This window comes from Artemia franciscana, chromosome 9, assembly GCF_032884065.1.
Source record: "Artemia franciscana chromosome 9, ASM3288406v1, whole genome shotgun sequence".
Classification (NCBI taxonomy): Eukaryota; Metazoa; Arthropoda; class Branchiopoda; order Anostraca; family Artemiidae; genus Artemia; species Artemia franciscana.
This window is the reverse complement of record NC_088871.1, coordinates 940,179-960,808: the sequence shown is the minus strand read 5'-3', so window position 1 is coordinate 960,808 and position 20,630 is coordinate 940,179. Positions and strand designations below refer to the sequence as shown.

The 20,630-nt window shown below is 36.1% G+C and overlaps 2 protein-coding genes across 4 annotated transcripts in view; both read left to right on the top strand.

The window, feature by feature from the left end:
• LOC136030854 (EARP-interacting protein homolog) overlaps positions 1-20,630 on the top strand; it is a 171,302-nt gene that overhangs the window by 65,384 nt on the left and 85,288 nt on the right. The window contains exon 7 of one of the 3 annotated variants that reach the window (XM_065709907.1): positions 1,128-7,342. The exons of 1 other annotated variant lie outside the window; for it this stretch is intronic. In XM_065709907.1, the coding sequence (XP_065565979.1) occupies positions 1,128-1,284 (157 nt within the window). In that variant the 3' untranslated portion in view covers positions 1,285-7,342. Of the gene's footprint in view, positions 1-1,127; positions 7,343-20,630 lie in introns of those variants that run through there. One more of the 3 variants, XM_065709908.1, reaches the window with a different exon arrangement.
• The window catches only part of LOC136030848 (EARP-interacting protein homolog), a 34,815-nt gene continuing 33,584 nt past the window's right edge, over positions 19,400-20,630 (top strand). Inside the window, exon 1 of the mRNA XM_065709893.1 lies at positions 19,400-19,417. Coding sequence (XP_065565965.1) covers positions 19,400-19,417 — 18 coding nt within the window. The remainder of the gene's footprint in view (positions 19,418-20,630) is intronic.

Genomic DNA, 20,630 nt, shown 5'->3' with positions numbered 1-20,630 from the left:
GGGAGCAAGTCATCCCCAAAGACATAGTTACAAGGTTTTACGGCTATGCTGAATAAAATGGCTGTCACAGAATTTTGATCCGACGACTATGGGAAAAAATTAGCGTGGGAGGGGGCCTAGGTGCCCTCCAATTTTTTTGGTCACTTAAAAAGGGCACTAGAACTTTTCATTTCCGTTAGAATGGGCCCTCTCGCAACATTCTTACACAACTTGGTTGATGCGATCACCCCTGGGGAAAAAACACAGAAAAAACAAACAAACAAATAAAGACACATTCGTTATCTGTCTTCTGGCAAACAATACAAAATTCCACATTTTTGTAGATAGGAGCTTGAAAATTTTACAGTAGGGCTCTTTGATACGCTGAATCTGATGGTGTGATTTTCGTTAAGATTATATGACTTTTAGGGGTGTTTCCTTCTGTTTTCTAAAATATAGCAGATTGTATTAGGGTCGTAACTTTTGATGGGTAAGATTAAACTTGATGAAATTTATATATTTAAAATCAGTATTAAAATATAATTCTTGTGATGTAACTTTTAGTATCAAAATTCCATTTTTTTCAAGTTTTGTTTACTATTGAGCCATGGCGCTCCTTATTACAGTTCGTTGCCACGAACTGTCTGATTCTTGAGCTGTTTCAGTCAATACCACATTTTGTTTATTTTATTCTATTGATCACTGTTCTGCTTGGGGAACAAAATATGTAAAAACAATGGAATAGCAGTAAATTGGGTGAGAGGATAACTTACTTAAGGTCAGAAGTAGATTTTCCTTCTTAGCTGAAATTGGGTCGATCTGGCAAAAGTACAAACTTGCAAACTTTGCCATATTCTCTCAAGAAAATTAACTTGGATCTTGGAAAGAAAAGAGGAATAAGATTAAAATATCGTCTGAAATTCAACCTAATCTTCACCTTTTTTTATTAAATTTGTGGTGCGATTTAAGATGTTGATCTGGCGTTAAATGTGTTTAATAACTAGACACATCGCTGCGAGACTCATTCGCGGAAATTTACATATTACGCTAATGAATTTTGGACCTTCATTGCCGCATTTTGTAGTTGGTGTCAAAATTTTATCAAAATTTTCTTAAATTCCGCTGTAGCTATTCCGTTTTTTTTTCAGGTCGCTTTTGGTCCAAGATTCACCGAATCCTAAAAAGTTCAAGTTGCTACCTTTCCCCCATTGCGACGTCTATGACCGTTGCATTGGAGACAGAAAGCAGCATCAACTCGTATTTGCTAGTAGTGCAGCTTCCAGTGTTCAAATTCGTCCTAAATGAGGTCCCCAAACTGGGTTTAATTTAAACACTGTAGGGTATTTGCAAGAAGTTGCTAGCAGTTGTGATTTCTACCCCTTCCCTCAAGCGAATTCAGTCCCAATACCACATGTGCTCTCCTACAAAAACTAACAAAAGCTGGTTCATTATTATGACGCACACACAAAGTTGAAAGCTCTGATACAGTGGCTACTAGGTTATATTAAAAACAATGACGGGTATCGCAAAACAAAAACACAGGGGAAAGCAAAAGCTACCGTTCATTGAAAAGAAGAGACTAAAAAGTCTAAAAAAAAGACACATCATCATAAATATTTATGAATGTTATTGCTTGTGTTGTGGTTTCCTCAAATTTGCGTGTCTTATTACGTATTATGCTCCTTCAAAGTTCAAAAGGGCTTTAAAAGACTTGTATTTTTATTCAGATTTGAGCAATCCGTCTGTTAGGGTATTTTGAATTGGTTTTAAACTCATTCCTCGATGTCAACCGTTGTCAACCGTCAACCGGAAAAATCGGTGTCAACCGTTGGCGCGCCGCCATTTCCCATAAGAATCAGCTATTCGCCACCGAGAAGAAAACTGGCGCGGTGTCTGGGTCTGTGCGGCTTAATTGAATCTTGGTGGTGCCACGTCAACTTTTTAATGCCTATTTGTTATAAAATATGTTCTACCAAAAATAATGTTTTCAAAGATAACGAAAAAGCCATCTAAAATGAGTAAAGATAAGATCTTGAAACTAAAACGAGCAGATATTAATACAAAAAATTAAATGAATCATAAAACGAGCCATAATTAAAAAGAATAACCAAATCAACGATGAAAATAATAGTATGATGTGATTGATAAATCCTAAAACATACAAAATTAAAAGAGATAATAATTGCTAACTTTCAACTAACAGAAGCTACAACGAATCAGTATAGGGCTACTGCTCCCTGTAAACCCTCTATTAGGCAGAGTTTGATTACCCTTTCTTTCAAATGATTTGCGTTTTGGGTAGTATGTTTTTTATTTTTCATAATACAAGGTGAAAAAATCATAAGGATTGATCAAGATTTACCCATGGGAGGTACTGAAAACAAAGCTAGGACAGCCTCCCCTGAAAAGGGGGTCTTGAGTGTCATTTGTACTTTACCAAATCCATATGTTTTTTTAATGAATAGGGTTTTTATGTGTCAACACATAGACAATAAAAGAAGAAAAGTTTGGGAATAATCAAGATTTCTGGAAAGAAAAATATATTTCTTAGATAATTACATTTGTGAATTTTATTATTTTATTTGAATTTTTTTTTTCAAAATTTTCCTTCTGACTCTATTTAGTTCAACAAACGGCAAATTGATACCTAAATAAAATTTTGGGACTTAGCAATACTATGTTTTGAAGCTATCTGTTTAGTTCGTTAGAAAATATTTTTGACTGGCGAATCAATAATCAATTCTACCATTGATTTTATATACCTCTGAAGATAAGGTATTCTAAAAAGAGAAAGACTAATGAAACAAAGTTATTTAAAATAGCCTTATATTTATTTGAAATTTGTTTCTATTTATTTAAAATACAAAGCCGATGATTCCCAGAGCCCTCAACAAATTTTACTTCATTTTGTGTTACGTACAAATGACACTCAAGACCCCCTTTTCAGGGGAGGCTGTCCTAGCTTTGTTTTCAGTACCTCCCATGGGTAAATCTTGATCAATCCTTATGAATCCTTATGAATTTTACTTCATTTTGTGTTACGATGTTGAAACAGCAAGAATTTTAAATATATTTCGTTTTCAGTAAAGTGCAAATGACATCTGGCTCTTATAGATGCAGTAGCCCATCTCTTCTTTGTGGATTATCCGTTCGTTTTAAGCTTGGGTTGATTATTCTTTTCACCGGTAGGTCGGTGGAGAGGGAAAGATACTTCAACCTAATTACAACCTTAGATTATATAATTCAAAGCATGAGTCAGCAACCTTTTATTGTAAAAAGGGCCAAAATTTTACTTGGAGATATTTACTTGGAGAATTTTACTTCATTTTGTGTTACGATGTTGAAACAGCAAGAATTTTAAATATATTTCGTTTTCAGTAAAGTGCAAATGACATCTGGCTCTTATAGATGCAGTAGCCCATCTCTTCTTTGTGGATTATCCGTTCGTTTTAAGCTTGGGTTGATTATTCTTTTCTATTTCTGTTGATTTTGGGTAACAACTAGTCATCCCATTTTATTTCTGTCAGTTTTAGATTCTATTTTTACTTTTATTTGAAAATAACTTCTGTTGTGGAAAAATGTTTTAAAATATATTTCCGTTCGCTTTTTACTAACAATTTCAGTATTGGTTCACTGAAAGAATAATTGCGAAATTGTACCAGTTATTTTGCTGTAGAACTAGCACGCTATTTTTCAATTAAAATTTTAGCAAAACCTGAATATTTAGTCAAAATGTTTAATCGGCCGTTTCTAAATGAAACATCAAAAACTGTTTTTGAGTGACAAGCAAAAGCTGTTTACGCTGTGATAATAATAAAAATAATAAAAATTTCCTGTAACTAATGTTACTGCTGTAAGATTCGGGGTAGACGAAGAGGGAGTGTTTTTTGCATGGACTAAAACTTCTTGTACTTATTAGTCTTCTATAGGCCTAAGGTAATATTGATCCCCATCTTGTAGAAAACCTTGAATAAATACCTTTTATTCATACTTTTACTTAGAGCGGATTTCATTTTCTTATATGTTGTAACTGTTTGTTTAAGGAAGATGTTCAAGGAAGACAATATTTCTTTTATGCCTAAGTTTTTAAGGTAATCTTAATTGTATACTGAAAGTTATTGATATTACAGTTCGTGTAAAACTATCAAAAGTCTTATAAATTAGTTTTTTGTTGTGAGGCTACGGACTTACTTTTAACTGCCAAGTCAACATTCTTGTTTCTTATACTTGGCTTTTGTGTTTTCAATAAAGCGCTAATTTTCTATAATCCTAAAAAAACAAATGGAAAAATCACCTGTTGGTTTATTTTTGCTATTTTTATCGATTTATATTAGATATGCTGTAAAGTAATAATTTTTGTTCGTTTTAAGTTTCAACTTCACTCTTTACTTCCCTCAGAAAAAATTTGATTTTAAATTAATAATATATAGACCAAGGTGACAGTACTTTTATGGTATTTTGAAACAAATTTCCGGAGCCTTTTTGGGTTTTCACCGGTAGGTCGGTGGAGAGGGAAAGATACTTCAACCTAATTACAACCTTAGATTATATAATTCAAAGCATGAGTCAGCAACCTTTTATTGTAAAAAGGGCCAAAATTTTACTTGGAGATATTACGCGGGCCGCACTCAGGTGACATATCGCTACGCTGTAGTCTATTATTGTAGGTGTACCATAATAATTAGGGTATGTCTACTATTTATATATAAATATATAAGGTTTAAAAATAAAACGCTCAATGTTTATTTTTGCGGCATTAATTGTAGTCAATACAATCAATGAGATTTTTGTTTGTGCATTTGACTTGCAAATTCTTTTTTACATTAGCTTGTATTTCTGTAGTAGAGACGCGTACCATTGCGTTTAAATATAGGATATATCCAATAACCGAGAATAGATTTTGCTTTTTCGAACATTCAGAATTGAAAAAGTTTGCTTAAAAATATATGTACTACCAAACAGTATTTATTTGCTGAGTAAACCTTTTTAAATCCTTGTAGTATTAAGAGGGCAAACTTCCATAGAAATCCATCAAGTTTTTTTTCCTTAAAATCTATTTTAAGTATGGTATCACTTAAGTCTTAAGTGTGCTATCAATTCAATTCATTTTATTTACACTCAATTACCAAAAACACACACAACTCTCCCATGAATGGCAGAACCATGTACTTTCAGTCTTCATCTAGCATCCAACGTGTGAGGATCTAGTGTTGTTGATTGTTGAGCCAAGTTTTTCAGCTGGACCATTAACCTCTTAAAAAGCAATGGTCAGACAAAGACTAGTTTGTCCCAAATGCAGGCTTAGAGTCTTTTCAAACTCTGTGAAGTGTGGAGGGTGTAATTGCTTGTTTGATACAGGAGCGCAAAAATGTGCCAGAATTGATACAGCTAATTGGAGTGAGAGCTGGTGTTGCCCTGACTGCTCCTCTAAGAAAATGCCAATCAATCAGGTAAATTCTTTTAATTCACCTGTTTTATCTTCACCTCACACCCCTCGTTCTCCAAATTCAAGAGCTAGGATGCTTAATATCTTAAAAGAGCTTAAATCAGCGGTGCTCCCCTCTTCGCAGAAGTCGACTCTAGCCTCTCCCTATTTACAACATGAAGTGACTTTCCCCCCTCTTGAAGTTTCTTGTCATACTGAGGGCCAGGCCTTTTCTTCCGTCGACCCATCCTATACTCTGAACACCACCACTGGAAAATTACTCACCTGCTCACGTGAGGTATCAGTTCAGACCGAACCTTACTCATATGTTACCAGAGAAAATTTAACGTATCCAAATCCCTGTGTTGAAGATTTTTCTTGCCAGACAAATCTTGATATTGAAGGGAACGGAAGAATTAGCTGAAAAAAATGTTGATCAGCGTGTAATTGAAAATAGATAAAAAAACGAAATCAGTTTGTAAGGATTTTTTACGTGCAAAATGTAACCACGGAAAAGATGTAATCGGCTCCATATTTGTAAATATTTTCTGACTGGTTCTTGCAATAAGAGTTCGTGCTCGTTTGACCATGTTTCAATTTGTTCTGTTTTTATGTCGGATTGTTGTTTCAGTTGTCACAAGTATCATGTTTTTATACCAAAGTCTTTTAGTAGGTTATTCTCTAAGCCACAAGCTATACCTTCGCATGGGTACGATGGTAGTTCTAACAATTTGACAAAAAACGGAGATGGATTTCGGAGGGAGGCCTCACCCTTTCCGATTATGATTTCAGCTCACATTCCCCTGTACCAAGGTCATTACAACTCGGTTCCTCTGGAGCTCTCCCGAACGCGTCCGACTTCTCCCACGTACCAAAGGCCGGAGTTTCACATACCCACCCAAATTCCCTCGCACACTTTTTCGTCCCCCCCTCCGTGTCTACCCAACCCACTTCCCGTGCCTCAGTCTGGTTTACAACATTAAACAGCACTCCCACTGAACAACAGCAACTCACAGCAGCCATCCCACTTAGTAACAGGTTTTCGTTATTAGAAGAAATTGATCTTGCAGAATCGTTTGAACACCAGGAAACTTTTACCCAGGGCTCGCTGAATTTACCCCCAACTTTTAAAACTGAACCTCTTCCCCTCCCACCTCAAAACCAGTTTATTAGTCACCCTACTACTAGGAAAATTGATCTTAAGTCTACCCATAACACCTCCATCCCTGCAAAATGTGATAAAACCCAGCCACCCCAGAAAGTGTTCATGTACCCCCTCACCCTCGTACTTCTTTTTCTAATCACTGGCCAGATAAAACGGGTGTTTCTAGTACTCATAACAATAAACATAAGAATAATAAACTACTTTACCATTTCCCTAGGTTGTTACTAAGTAATGCAGAAAGCCTTAATTTCGAAAAACTTATTGAGCTTGAAATTATGGCGAATAAGCTGGCATCAGATTTAATTTGTATAACCGAGGTTCAGTCCCAAAACCTGGATGCTCTGAATATGGTTCATTTTAATAAGTTTATTAAACTCCGTCCACTTGATCATTACCTTGGTAAAAAGGGTGGAGGGGTAATGATTTTTTGTCGTGATAATTTGTCGCCAAGGGAAGTTAATGTTCCAGGAATAAATGAGCATGATGAAATAATTTGGATTAAAGTTAAACCGAAAGTTCTCCCACGCCCATAAAGTAATATTATTGTTGGTCGTTTTTATTACTACCCCGGCCAAAAATCGGAGCAGCGTAAAGATTTCTTGGAAAAACTCCATCCATCGCTTGATTACCTCCAGTCTAAACATCCAAACGCTGGGATCCTACTTACCGGTGACGGAAATGAGCTGAATACAAGTCATTTTTGTCGGGAAGCTAATTTAAAACAAATTGTTAATATTCCAACCACAAAAGGTGGTACTTCCCTTGACATTATTTGTACAAACATGCATGAATTCTATTAAAAACCCTATTCTCTCCCCCCACTTGGTGGCGGTTACCATCTTACGCTTTTGCTAAATCCGATAGAAGATCATATCCGCAAGCATAAATTTGATGTTTTTAAGTATCGACCAATAACTGATAGTGGTCTACTTAATTTTGGTACATGGCTTTCAGAAGAGCAATGGAAAGGTGTATTTGCCACCAACTATTCGAATAAGAAAGCCGAACTTTTCCAAGAAAATCTTATCAATAATTATTTAATTCATTTTTCAGAGGTCAAAAAGAAAAAAAATTCTAATGATAAGCCATATATAAATGATGCAATAAAAAGTTTAATCTGTCAAAAATTAAGACTGTTCCGCCAAAGAAAATCTTTAAAGAAGCAGATTCGGAAAGCTTCAGCCCAGTATTATCGTAATAAAGTAAGTGAACTCTTTAAAGCACGACCGAAGCAGTGGTATAATACAGTAAAGAAAATTAGTGGTAAAACAGTCAAAAATGTTGACTTAAATCTTGATGTACCCCCTGAAACTACAGCTAACTCATTAAGTAAACACCTTGCTGCTATTGTACAAACCCTTCCAGCTCTCCCAGCACCAGACGTCATATTCCCCCAGCACCAGACGAGGATATCTCTGTACTACAACCTGCTGATGTTGAGGTGAAAATACGTAAACTAAAGAGAACTTCAATATGCCCCCTTGACATTCCAATTGATTTAATAAAAGCATTTCCTGATAAGTTATCAAAACCTTTATCAAATATTTTTAATACAATTACTAGAAGTGGTTCATTCCCTAAGTGCTGAAAAAAAGGATACATTACACACATACAGAAGAAAGGTGTTAAATTAGATTTTTATGGAGTTCGACCAATTACCTTAACACCAGTATTCTCTAAACTGTTTGAGAGTTTCGCTGCGGATTGGCTTAAAAACGTAATCCTTGTATTTATTGATGAACAACAATTCGGAAACATGAAAGGTTTATCAACAACACATTACCTGGTCAGTCTCCTCGATACTGTATATAAATTACTTGACGAGCCAGATACCTGGCTCAATCTCCTTTTAACTGACCTCCGAAAGGCTTTTGATCTAGTTAGTCATAATGTGTTAGTTGAAAAATTGCTCAAGGAATTTAATGTCCCCTATTTTCTAGTCAATATTATTGCATCTTTTCTGTCAAATAGGAGTCAAGTTGTTAAGTATAAAAATGTTTATTCTGATTCACTCCCTATTTCTTGCGGAGTTCCGCAGGGTAAGCTTCTAGGTCCTTTACTATTTTTGGTAATGATTAACAATCTTGCTAATGAATCAACCAATCAATGGAAGTTTGTGGATGACATATCATTGCTTGAAAAGTGAAAAAAAAATATTAAGAGCAGTGCAATGGAAATTCTCGAAGATGTTTTAAGTGAAGCAGCCCAGTCAAAAATGAAAGTGAACTCCCATAAATCTCATATTATGACATTTAGTTTTCTTAAAGCAAAGCCGTCATTTGTAACCCAATACCGAATGAAATAATTGTAACAAAAAACTAAACTCTTAGGGGTCACACTGACTAGCGATTTGAAATGGGATGCCCACATTTGCTCTATTGTTAAACAGGCTAGTACATCTCTGTCTCTCCTTAAGATATTTGCTAAATTTTCGTGTCCAAAAACACACATCCTCCGCCTTTATATATCTTTTATCCGTCCAAAGCTTGAGTATGCTTGCCCGGTGTGGCATTTCGGGCTTATCTTGGATCATTCCGATAGACTAGAAGTTATCCAGAAGAGAGCCCTGAGAATCATTTACGGCCAGGGCAAAGTACCTTACATTTTCCTTCTCAAGGAATTCCACCTCCCTACCTTGGCAGCCCGACGTGTTACTCTTTGTACCAACTTTGGAAATAATGTGCGTTGTAACCCACGCTTACAATGTATACTTCCAGCCCATTTTTCCCTCCAAAGCCCCGTTTGCCTCGATCAAAAGCATAAAAAATCCCAGTTTTAAATCCTATTAATGCAAGAACTGAGTGCTACAGAAAGAGCTTTGTGTTTGTTTGTTGGAATTATAAATAAATGAAATTTGTAAGGCATCACGTTAATGTGTCATTTATATTGTTAATGTGTTAGTTTTGATGTTTCATTTTTATCTGACATTCTATTGACATTATTCTATTCCTATACTCATTTTTGTTCCTTTTACTTATGTTACTTACCTTTATTCATTTTACTCATTTTATTTGACAAGCCAGTTGGGCTCATCGCCGTGGGCTATGTTTATAGATTGTACTTTTGTGCTTATGGTTTTTTTTATATACAATGTAGGCTACCTGACAGAAAGCAACAAGTTCGGCAGTTTTTATTTTGTGAAATCTTGCTTGTTAATAAAGTGATATTCTATTCTATTCTGTGCGGGAGCTCATGACATTTATTTAACTAATAATCAACAATAATACACATCTCCTACCCTTCCCACCCCTAGCAGCTAATAATAATAACCTATGAATATTTATTAAAAAACTGGGAGAGATATTCCAACTTTACCTAACTTTCAAAAAGATAATTTTTCAATCTATTTTTAAACAAAACTGGTTTTTAAACAAATGACTTGAAACAACTAACCGTATCACTACAATTAAGACGTTCCCCTAAAATACGAAGAGCTTTATTTTGCATAACCTGCACTTTCTTAAAATTTGACTCAATGTTACATCCATAAACAGAACATCCATCCGTTATATAAGAATGAATTAAAGCATATTAAATATTTTTCAAAGCACTTGAGGTAAAAATTTTTTAAATCTCCGCAGAATTTCGACACCTCTTGCAATTTTCGATGACAAAAATTCACAATACCGTTTAAATTAGAATTTACATCCAAATGAAAACCAAGATATTTACAATCAAAACTTGTATCACTTCCGAACCATTAAACATCAATTTGAAAGCATTATTTACAATTCGACCTATCCTACAAAAAATTAAACAGTTTGATTTACTTTTAGTTACAGACAAAAAGCTTGCAGATGTAAACGTTAGCAGTTGAGTAACTGTCTGGTTCGCCTTTTCTCCCAGCTCTTCAAGAGACTTCACAGTGATGGTAAGCGCTGTATCATCGGCAAACGTGGCACAATCTTCTTCTGATAAACAGAAACATAGAGTATCCACATATATCAAAAATAATTGTGATTCAAGCACAGAACTTTGTGGCACACCGCACATCACAGGAAATAACTTACTACTTAAATCACCAAAAACTAATTTCATACTTCTTCCAAATAAATACGACTTGAACCATTCAAGCTGTGTACGAAGAATCCCGAGTGCAGACATCTTCTTTAACAAAACTTCGAAATCAACAGTGTCGAACGTTTTCCTTAAATCTACACAATTATCACAGGAATAAGTCCTTTTTTGAGTGCACCATTTATAAAATCCATCAGGTGATGTAATAAATCAGAGGTTGAATGTCCTCTCCAGAATCCAAAATGGCTTTCAGAAAGCATGCCAAGTCCCTCCAGGTAACTGTAGAGGCGTTTATGTGCAACTTTTTCATATAGTTTTGATAAAATCGGTAATAGCGATATCGGTCTATAGTTTGTTCGGTCTTTTTTGCATCCTCCCTTGCAAAGGGGCATTACTTTCGATTGCTTGAGCTCACTAGGAAACTTTCAAGTTTCAAAGGACAAGTTAATGAAGAGTACGAGGCATGGCATAAGTCATTACGCTTTTCACAGCTCTTGAGGTTCAGACCGTCTGTCCCTGCTGCGTTAGATTTCCGATCTTTAATTATTTTCGTCAGTTCCCTCTCATCGCACTTATACAATTCAAATATGTGTCTTTTGCCTCTTGTATCATCAAAAAGATTATCCAAAAGAAAATCACTTTTAGCTTGAACATCTCTCTTAATGTCACTTCCAATTTCTGAGAAAAACTTTACCAACTTCATCCGCTATTTACTGACCATCGGATATCTCATGATCTTTGACCAGTAGATTCTGACATTCATCTCTATGATTCCTTTTTTCTTTCAGCACATTATTCACTAGATCCCACGTCCCTCTCATACCCCCCCTGTTTTTCTTTCAAAGCTTCACTGTAAAACTCTTTGATGCGCTTTCATCGCATGTGATTTACTTTGTTTCTAAGTAGTTTAAACTCTGTGAAATTCAGCTCACATGGACAAGTCAAATAAGTCTTGTAAGCATTATTTCTCACTTCAATCAAATCAATTATTTTTTGTGTGATCCAAGGTTTTCTCTTGGCATTTTTCCGATGATTTACATATTTGAAAGGATAGTATTGATCATATATTGCAACGAGAACGTTCATAAACTTTTCAAAAGCAAGACATGCGTCCCTTTCCTTCTAAATATTGTCCCACAATATAACGCTCACATTTTCAGTAAATTTTGAATATTTTCCTTATTCTTTCTCTCACTAAAGTTTCCCCTTTGTTCTGCTTTAACTTAGTATATATATTCGGTATCGAGCATATCAGTGGTAAATGATCCGACGCGGGGTATATTGCCACGTCACAATAGCAACTATTGATTAAAACATCAGATACGAAAATATTGTCTATCAATGTCGCTGATTTATCACTAATCCTTTATGGAATCAAATTCACTGGAAAATACCTATGCGAAATCATACAATGTAAAAAATCTAAATTAAAACCATTACAATTAAAAAGATTAAAATTAAAATCACCCATTATCACACACTGCATATCATGCACGCATCCCAGTCCATCCGTGAAACTTTCAATCTCAATCAATGACTCTTGCGGAGAAGAACCAGAGGGCTGGTAAACCAGGCAAATAATAACTTTTAAATTCTCATTTATTTCCAATTCAATACTAAAAATTTCCACCTTGCCCTCAATCCATAAGCTCAAATCATCTCTCTCCCTGTGCTTTAACTCCTCCTTAACAATAAATGCTAGCCCACCTCTAGCCATGTTTTGACGGGTCCTTGATGCCAGACAGTAACCTGGAAAAGGGTAAGACGACAAAATTGTTTCAACAGAATTTTTTTTTTCAAACACACCAACCATATCAATTTCATAATTACAAATACTAACAAACTGAACCATTAACTTGCTCATGAGACGACGTAATATGGCAATTCCACTCGGCCACACATAAACTATCTTTCTTTTTTCTTCATTAATAAGGTTAATATACTTACTTCCTCTTCGCAGGGCAAATGACCGACGTTCTACTTCCATTCTACGACCCACATGACATGATAAAATCTCATCAACATATAAATGATCATTTACAAATATTTCAAGGCGATTTTCTATGGATTCATCCAAGTCAATTAACTCATATTAAAATAAAAATAAAAATCGAAATACACGAGGAAAATGGGATCCTGCAATATAACGACAATGAAGCGTTGAAGGGTATAAAATACGGTAAAAAAAAAGTTAACAGGTACGAATAACAAAATGAAAAAAAGAAAACGGATTAATTTGAAAATGAAATGACGAGCTTTGTAAAATACGGGTAGAAATAGATGACGAACTTTTTGAAATTTTAGTGAGTAGATATCACTTTTTGAAATTTGCAACCCTGTTTTCAAACTCAATTTGAAGTTGTATTAATGCACGTTTCATTTTAGTATTTTGCGAAACAGAATTTATATCAGCTTCTTCTACTACTTTTGTAATTTTGAAAATTATCGAGCTATCTTTCAGCCATATGCTTGATAAATAATGTTAGTTTCATTTCAAATGCCTCAAAGCCTGAATACATCTGGCATATAAACTTATTTTCGGCTTGGAAACTTATGTTGAGTAAATTCAGTTCTGTAATCACATCAGTTAAATACCCAAGATCCCAGGCTTATGTATATATTAAATAAAAAAAAACAAGTTTTTTTTACTGAAAGTAAGGAGCGATATTAAAACTTAACCCTTTAAGTACTGAATTATGAAACCGATAGGAAAAAAAATATTTGAAAGATGTTTCTAGATGAAAAAAAATCACTGAAATCGAATATGGAGTAACATTTTCGGTATCTGGTTTAGGGTTCAAGATCCGTCATGTCCTTTTAAAAGGACATCCGTCCGTAGTGGAGTATTTTTTTTAAATAATGCCATGTATTTTTGCATCAGACAAAACTAGTAACTACTACAAAAGTAAAAAAGAGTTCACCTCCTGTGGTAGGAGAGAAAGCAGTTCCTCTCGGGAACAAGGCACAGTGCAATTCAAAGGCACTTGCTACACAGGATTTTTGTATTCCTCTGACAAACTCGGCAGCGTTTTCGATCTTTTCTGAAATCAGGAAAATGGTTGTACCCGTCATGATGCCCGTCTGTAGGGGGGGGGGTAGGCTGTGTAGATATTTTTCGTGGAGGAGTACATTCGGCTTCCAGAGATAATGGTCTACCAGGGCGCCTTCGGGGTGTGTCGGAGTATCCGAGAGAGCATGCAATGATGGTTTTGAACTTCAGTAGAGGCATTGGTTTGTCATTTGACTGCCATCAGTGACGACGATGAATAAGCCAGGTATTGACTACTGCACTGTCAAGAACGTAGTACAATATGCGCATATACCACTTTCTTGCCTTCAGGTTCGAGCGATAGAGCTCAATAAGCATATCAGCCTAGTCCACGCCACCCATGTACTTTTTTTACTCTTTGATCACTGCGGGCCTTTCGATTTCCTCGTATTTCTTCTCGGAGGAGTCCCAACGTCTACATGTATCCTTGGGCTCAACTGCAACCTAGTCCGACAAAAGCGTGACCGCTTTGTTATCATACCAGCGCACCAAGCAAACTTCTGTCGACTTTTCAACTCTCCAGCCGACGTGTCCCATGCGAAACCGTTTCATTTCCTTTTCTTCCATCAGTTCGCATCCTGAAAGACGATTCTGACGAATAGTCCCAACGCAATCAAATCCAATCTCCTTCAGATAAACGACAAGGTCTACGCTTGAAAACCAATTGTCGAAAAATATCTTGGGCTCCGCTTTGGGTTCCAGGGATCTCAAGAGCTCATAACAACATCTCCACCAAGACCGAAGGGCCCAGCTTCCACAGTTCCTCGGCCTTGGTAAATTTCGATGTCATACATGCTCCCACTACTTCCAGCTCGAGCAAATACTTTGAACCCCCACTTGTGCGGCTTGTTTTGGAGATACAGCCACATAACAGATCTTCCCTTGAATGGGATAATCTATTCATCGATACTGTGTCTTTCTTCAGGCTCATTTCTCATCAAATTTACTTGCAGCAGGTTAACTATGGGCCTCACCTTGAACAAACGATCATGTCCAGGATTTGTTTTTGGATTGCACTTACTGTTGTCATTGAAGTGCAAGTACCTTCGGATCAATGTGAAAGGGTCTTGGGACATCTTTCCAGAGACGAGAGTATAGTTCAGTTCTTTCTCCTAGTAGAGCTTGTAGCTAGGCAATCTTGTTATTCCCATGTAGAGAGTTATTGAAAAGTAAGAGTAAATCTTTTGTTTTGTGACATCGATGAATTTGTTGTCCTTCATCATTGCATAGCGATTCGTCTCTAATAAAATCTTATCAGTCATTTCATCAGAGAAAAAAATAGAAAAATATTCGGCTGGGGACATGGACTCTGTTGGTGGGCGAGTATATGCACATATAACTTGCTGATATTTAATATAAGATTCGAAGTCCTTGTAAAATCACTTGTATTCGTCCCTATTTCGTCGGTTTACCTTTTTGGCTGAAGGTTGCCCTGTTAGAGCTAGTAGAGGGCCAAGAGCTAGTAGAGGGCCCAGGTTCTTCAAGATCATGGGACTCAAGAAAGTGTGTCGGGAGGGGAGTCATAGAATCTTAACGAAAATCACACCATCGCATTCAGCGTATAAGAGAACTCTATAGCAAAAATTCCAAGCTCCTATCTAGAGAAATGGAGAATTTCGAATTTTTTGCCAGAAGACAGATCACGGGTGCGTGTTTGTTTTTTTTTTTTTTTCTTTTTCCCAGGGTCATCGTATCGACCAAATGGTCCTAGAATTTCGCGAGAGGGCTCATTCTAATGGAAATGAAAAGTTCTAGTGTTCTTTTTAAGTGACAAAAAAAATAGGAGGGCACCTAGGCCCCCTCCCTCGCTCATTTTTTCCAAAAGTCAACAAATCAAAATTTTGAGATAGCCATTTTGTTCCACATAGTCGAAAACCATAATAAATATGTCTTTGGTGATGACTTACTCCCCCACAGTCCCTGGGGGAGGGGCTGCAAGTTACAAACTTTGACCAGTGTTTACATATAATAATGGTTATTGGGAAGTGTTCAGACGTTTTCAGGGGATTCTTATGGTTTGGGGGGTAAGGTTGAGGGGAGGGAGCTATGTGGGAGTATCTTTCCTTGGAGGAATATGTCATGGGGGAAGAGAAATTCAATGAAAAGGGCGCAGGATTTTCTAGCATTACTATAAAAAAAAAACACAATGAAAAGATAAACATGAAAAAGTTTTTTCAATTGAAAGTAAGGAGTAGCATTAAAACTTAAAACGAACAGAGATTATTAAGCATATGAGGGGCTCTAAAAATATTTTAGCATAAAGAGCGAGGTATTTAGGAGGAGATAAATACATAGCTCTTTATGCTAAAGTATTTCTAGTAATTTCAACTACTAATTCTAAGGCATTTCTGATTCAGGGGTCATTCTTAAAGAATTGGGACAAAAATTAAGATTCAGTATAAAGAGCGAGGTATTAACGAGGGGAAAAACCCCTCATATACATAATAAAAATATAAGAATATAAAAGTTTTTACGTAAGTTAATTCTTAAGTTATGTATATTTTTTACTAATAAAAACGTTCGTTAAAAATTAAAAGTTCTAGTTGCCTTTTTAAGTAACCGAAAAATTGGAGGGCAACTACGCCTCCTTCCCCACTCATTATTTATCAAAAGCCATTTAGCCAAAAAGAGAATTAGTATGCGAATTTCATTTTAATAGTTTATGTGAGGAGAGCCAAAATCAAACATGCATTAATTCAAAAACGTTCAGAAATTAAATTAAAAAAAACTAGTTTTTTTTAACTGAAAGTAAGGAGCGACATTAAAACTTAAGACGAACAGAAATTACTCCGTATATGAAACGGGTTTTCCCCTCCGCAATCCCTCGCTCTTTACGCTAAAGTTTGACTCTTTGCCACAATTCTAATTTTTAAAACAATTAAAGACTTTAGCGTAAAGAGATTACGCTAAGTCTGAAGTCTTAATTAAAGACTTCAGCCCCCAAAAACAACGAAAGTAACAATATCAAGGGGGAGGACGATTCTTTTATACTGATGATTTCTATATTCCTTTTGACTATATAAATATTTGTACTGGTTTATTTCCATGAACCCTTATCAATTATACATATACAGGCCCATTGGCCCATCAATCACAAAGTCTTCTCCCTCTGGAGACAAAATAGATTTCTGTAAAATTTAGGACGGTTCTGCAGGAAAAGCCTGCTAAAGAAAAAGGGCCAGTCCTGACCATACTAATTCCTTGTACCAAAATATGTTGTAGAATATATTTCAGTCATCTCAGTCATTTCAATCATCAAGCTGTTAGAATGACATACTTCAGACTCCCCGAATGTATCAACAAAGATAAAACTTGGAGGTGGTAAATCACAGGGATTTTGTGATATATTTGCATTTAGGCTCCAGGCTTTTCCATCCTCACAGACCGGTTTCTTGGTCTCCCTTCACATGGACAATCGCCCGTTGATTCTCTTTAACCTTCACACAGAGAATTGTCTTTTGAATCGTGTTCTCCCGCCAGACAGAGTATTGTGTCTAAAAACCAATAGAATACCCAAATGAAAGGATTTGCCCTAGTAAGATCTCAAAACTGCCTCATTTTAGAGGAACCCCTAAACAGGAATGGAAATACGGTTCCTAGACGAGGGAGGAATGAGGGCCCTAAAATAATATAGACTCAAGAGCACCTAGGACTTGGCACGCTATTCTCTTGGCCCTTTAGCTGACAATGATCGAAACCAGCATTGATGGATAACGTTAATTCACGGCAATTAAGGGGGTGGGGACAGAAAAAAGTATTTTTCGAAATCCCGAGAGAACAATTCTCTTGTTTTTTTCACTTTCTTTTACAAAAACACCCAAAAATACACCCTCATTTGCAATAAAAATTGTCCATCCACCAGTCGACATTACTGGTATTGATCAAAAGCGTCAATTCATGGAAATTAGGGGACAAGACTGGATCCAGTGAGCTAATCCCCGATATTTTTATCCGTACTCGTTAAAACATAACGCAATGCATTTAAAAAAGTTTCCGATGGTTTTTTTTTCTATACCTTCCTCAAAAATGATTTCTAAACACAGCCTAAGGGGGAGGGGAGAGGGGGCGTAAGATTATTCTTCAGAGTCCAGGGAGGGGAATCTCGTTGTCTTTTCAATTTCTTTAACAAAAATACAAAGAAAAAAACAAGCCCTTTTTCAATGATAATACAACAAAGAGATTTTTTTTTTGAATCTAAGAGGGGGCATGCAGGAAAAACATCTTGTAGAGAAAATTCCCTTCCCTTAATTAAAGCCACTGGATCTCCATATATGCTACATGGTAAACATGCAAGTTATATTAAGACATTATTAAATTTGCTTCAAATATGGACACAAAAGCTCAATTTTCAATCACCTAAGAAAGATACACAGACACGAAACAGTTAGACTATATCAGATAAATGATTGCTTACTTTATTTTTATAAGTATTTGTCCTTTTCATTTGTCATTTACTTGATTAATTCTATAATTCAATCTTATTACTAACAATGTTACCAGAAGACTGTCTTGAAGAATAGATGGCCTTCAAGTATAATTCTAGTTTTATAGGAGAATTTGATCTAAGCTTATTAAACAACTCTAAGGTTCTAACCATAGAAAAGTAGGGGCAAAACTTGCTATGGAGCTGGGAAGGGCAACTACCCCTCCTCAAACATCATTTTGCCCCCCCCCCCCTTCTGAAATTTAGTTTCTTCCAAAATTTTGTCTCAAAACTAATGCAAACCTATAAATTCAAGCATCTACAGAAATACATCATTTTTTTTTTGAACTAACTTTATAGTCCTTTTAGAGTACTAAATAGTACCTCTCTGGTACCAAATGGCTTCTGTTTAGTTTTTACCACCTTTTTCACTTGATTTTGGAAAAAGGGCTCCGACTTTGCCCCTCCATCCCCTTCAAGTTTGGATTTTGACGATATTACGCCACTGTAGAAAAGCAGAAGAAATGGAAAAAAGTCCTATAAGAAGGACTCGAGCTAGAAGGACTTAGTAGAAACAAAGTAGTACGAGGAAAGTTGCATTCCAATATGGTGGTATCTTTTGATTTTTCAAGGGCAGAAAGATCAATCGCCTTAAGCAGTAATAGTGTGTATTGATTTGAGTTAGCTTTGTTCAGATTTCTTGTGCAATGCTTTGCCTTTTACTTTTTAGCCTAAATAAATTACGTGGCTATGCTGTAAGGATAATAAATCCAGAAATAATTACTTTCTAAGACGAAACAAAAGAGAACTAAATGTAGCTTGGACTTGGCTCGCTTTTACACCATCTAAGGGCTTAAGAAATAAATACAAGAATCGTTTCCATCCAATCTCGTACAGGCCCATTGGCCCATCAATCACAAAGTCTTCTCCCTCTGGAGACAAAATAGATTTTTGTAAAATTTAGGACGGTTCTGCAGGAAAAGCCTGCTAAAGAAACAAGGGCCAGTCCTGACCATACCAATTCCTTGTACCAAAATATGTTGTAGAATACATTTCAGTCATCTCAGTCATTTCAATCATCAAGCTGTTAGAATGACATACTTCAGACTCCCCGAATGTATCAACAAAGATAAAACTTGGAGGTGGTAAATCACAGGGATTTTGTGATATATTTGCATTTAGGCTCCAGGCTTTTCCATCCTCACAGACCGGTTTCTTGGTCTCCCTTCACATGGACAATCGCCTGTTGATTCTCTTTTCCCTTCACACAGAGAATTGTCTTTTGAATCGTGTTCTCCCGCCAGACAGAGTATTGTGTCTAAAAACCAATAGAATACCCAAATGAAAGGATTTGCCCCAGTAAGATCTAAAACTGCCTCATTTTAGAGGAACCCCTAAACTGGAATGGAAATACGGTTCCTAGACGAGGGAGGATTGAGGGCCCTAAAATAATATAGACTCAAGAGCACCTAGGACTTGGCACGCTATTGCACCAAACCAAGAGTGCCTTCGAGAATCCCATACCCACTTAAAAGTAGCTTCCCTTGGATGTAATCTGCAAAAGATAACAACAAACATTTAGCCAGCCACTTGTCAACTGAAGAGCTGTAGGCAACTACGCAACTAACAACACTAATCACGTCTACTTTACTATAAACATAGCCTATTTAGACACCCCTAGAAGGTGTGCCATACTTCACAATCATGGCTGCCAAATTGACACATTTTGTGTCAAAATGACACAATTTGATGTTGCGTGACACAATGACACATTCAGACGAAATGATGACACAATCGACGAAAATGACACATTTTTCAATGAAAAATGACACAGTCGACAAAAATGACACATTTAAAAAAAATTACACATTTTTCAAAAAAATTACACATTTTTGTCATCCTAGTCTTGATTTTTAAATGGTAATAAAAGAAAAGTAAAATTTCAATTTTCTACCTCCAGAAAAGCTACAAATTAATGGAAGGGAATAGCGCTGCCTAACGGTGGCAGTAGTACACAAACAGTGCGGAATACAGGACAGATGCCATAACCGTATTTAAAATTTAAACCACGCGAAAAAAAACGGCCATAGGCGGAAATTTCAAATCAAAATACACGCTGAATATATGAACTTAATTGGCTTCTTGATATAGTATTTGATGTAGCCAACTGGTGCGTACTTAATAGTAAAAATTTAACAGCATGCAGTTTACCAAAGCTGTGTGCATAAGCAGCAACTCCCATTTTTAGGAGTAAAGGAGGGGTATCCAACCTCGGACAAGATTACAAATTTCCAGAGATGTCTTTCCTTCAGAATAATCCATCTGGCCTAAAAAGGCACCAAACAATATGACAAAATACTAGATTGAAGCTGGTTGAATGGCTTACATATTGAGTTAATAAAAAGCTTAGCCAATAAAGTCGATTACGTATAGAGCCGATTACGATTGGGACGTCATACGAAAAGTCTATTTTCAATTTGCTGTCGGAATTGATTGTCCCTAAAACTTTTATAAATGTTAAATTGCCTCATTGGCCGCCCAGACACAAATTCATAGTGTATAACATTAATTT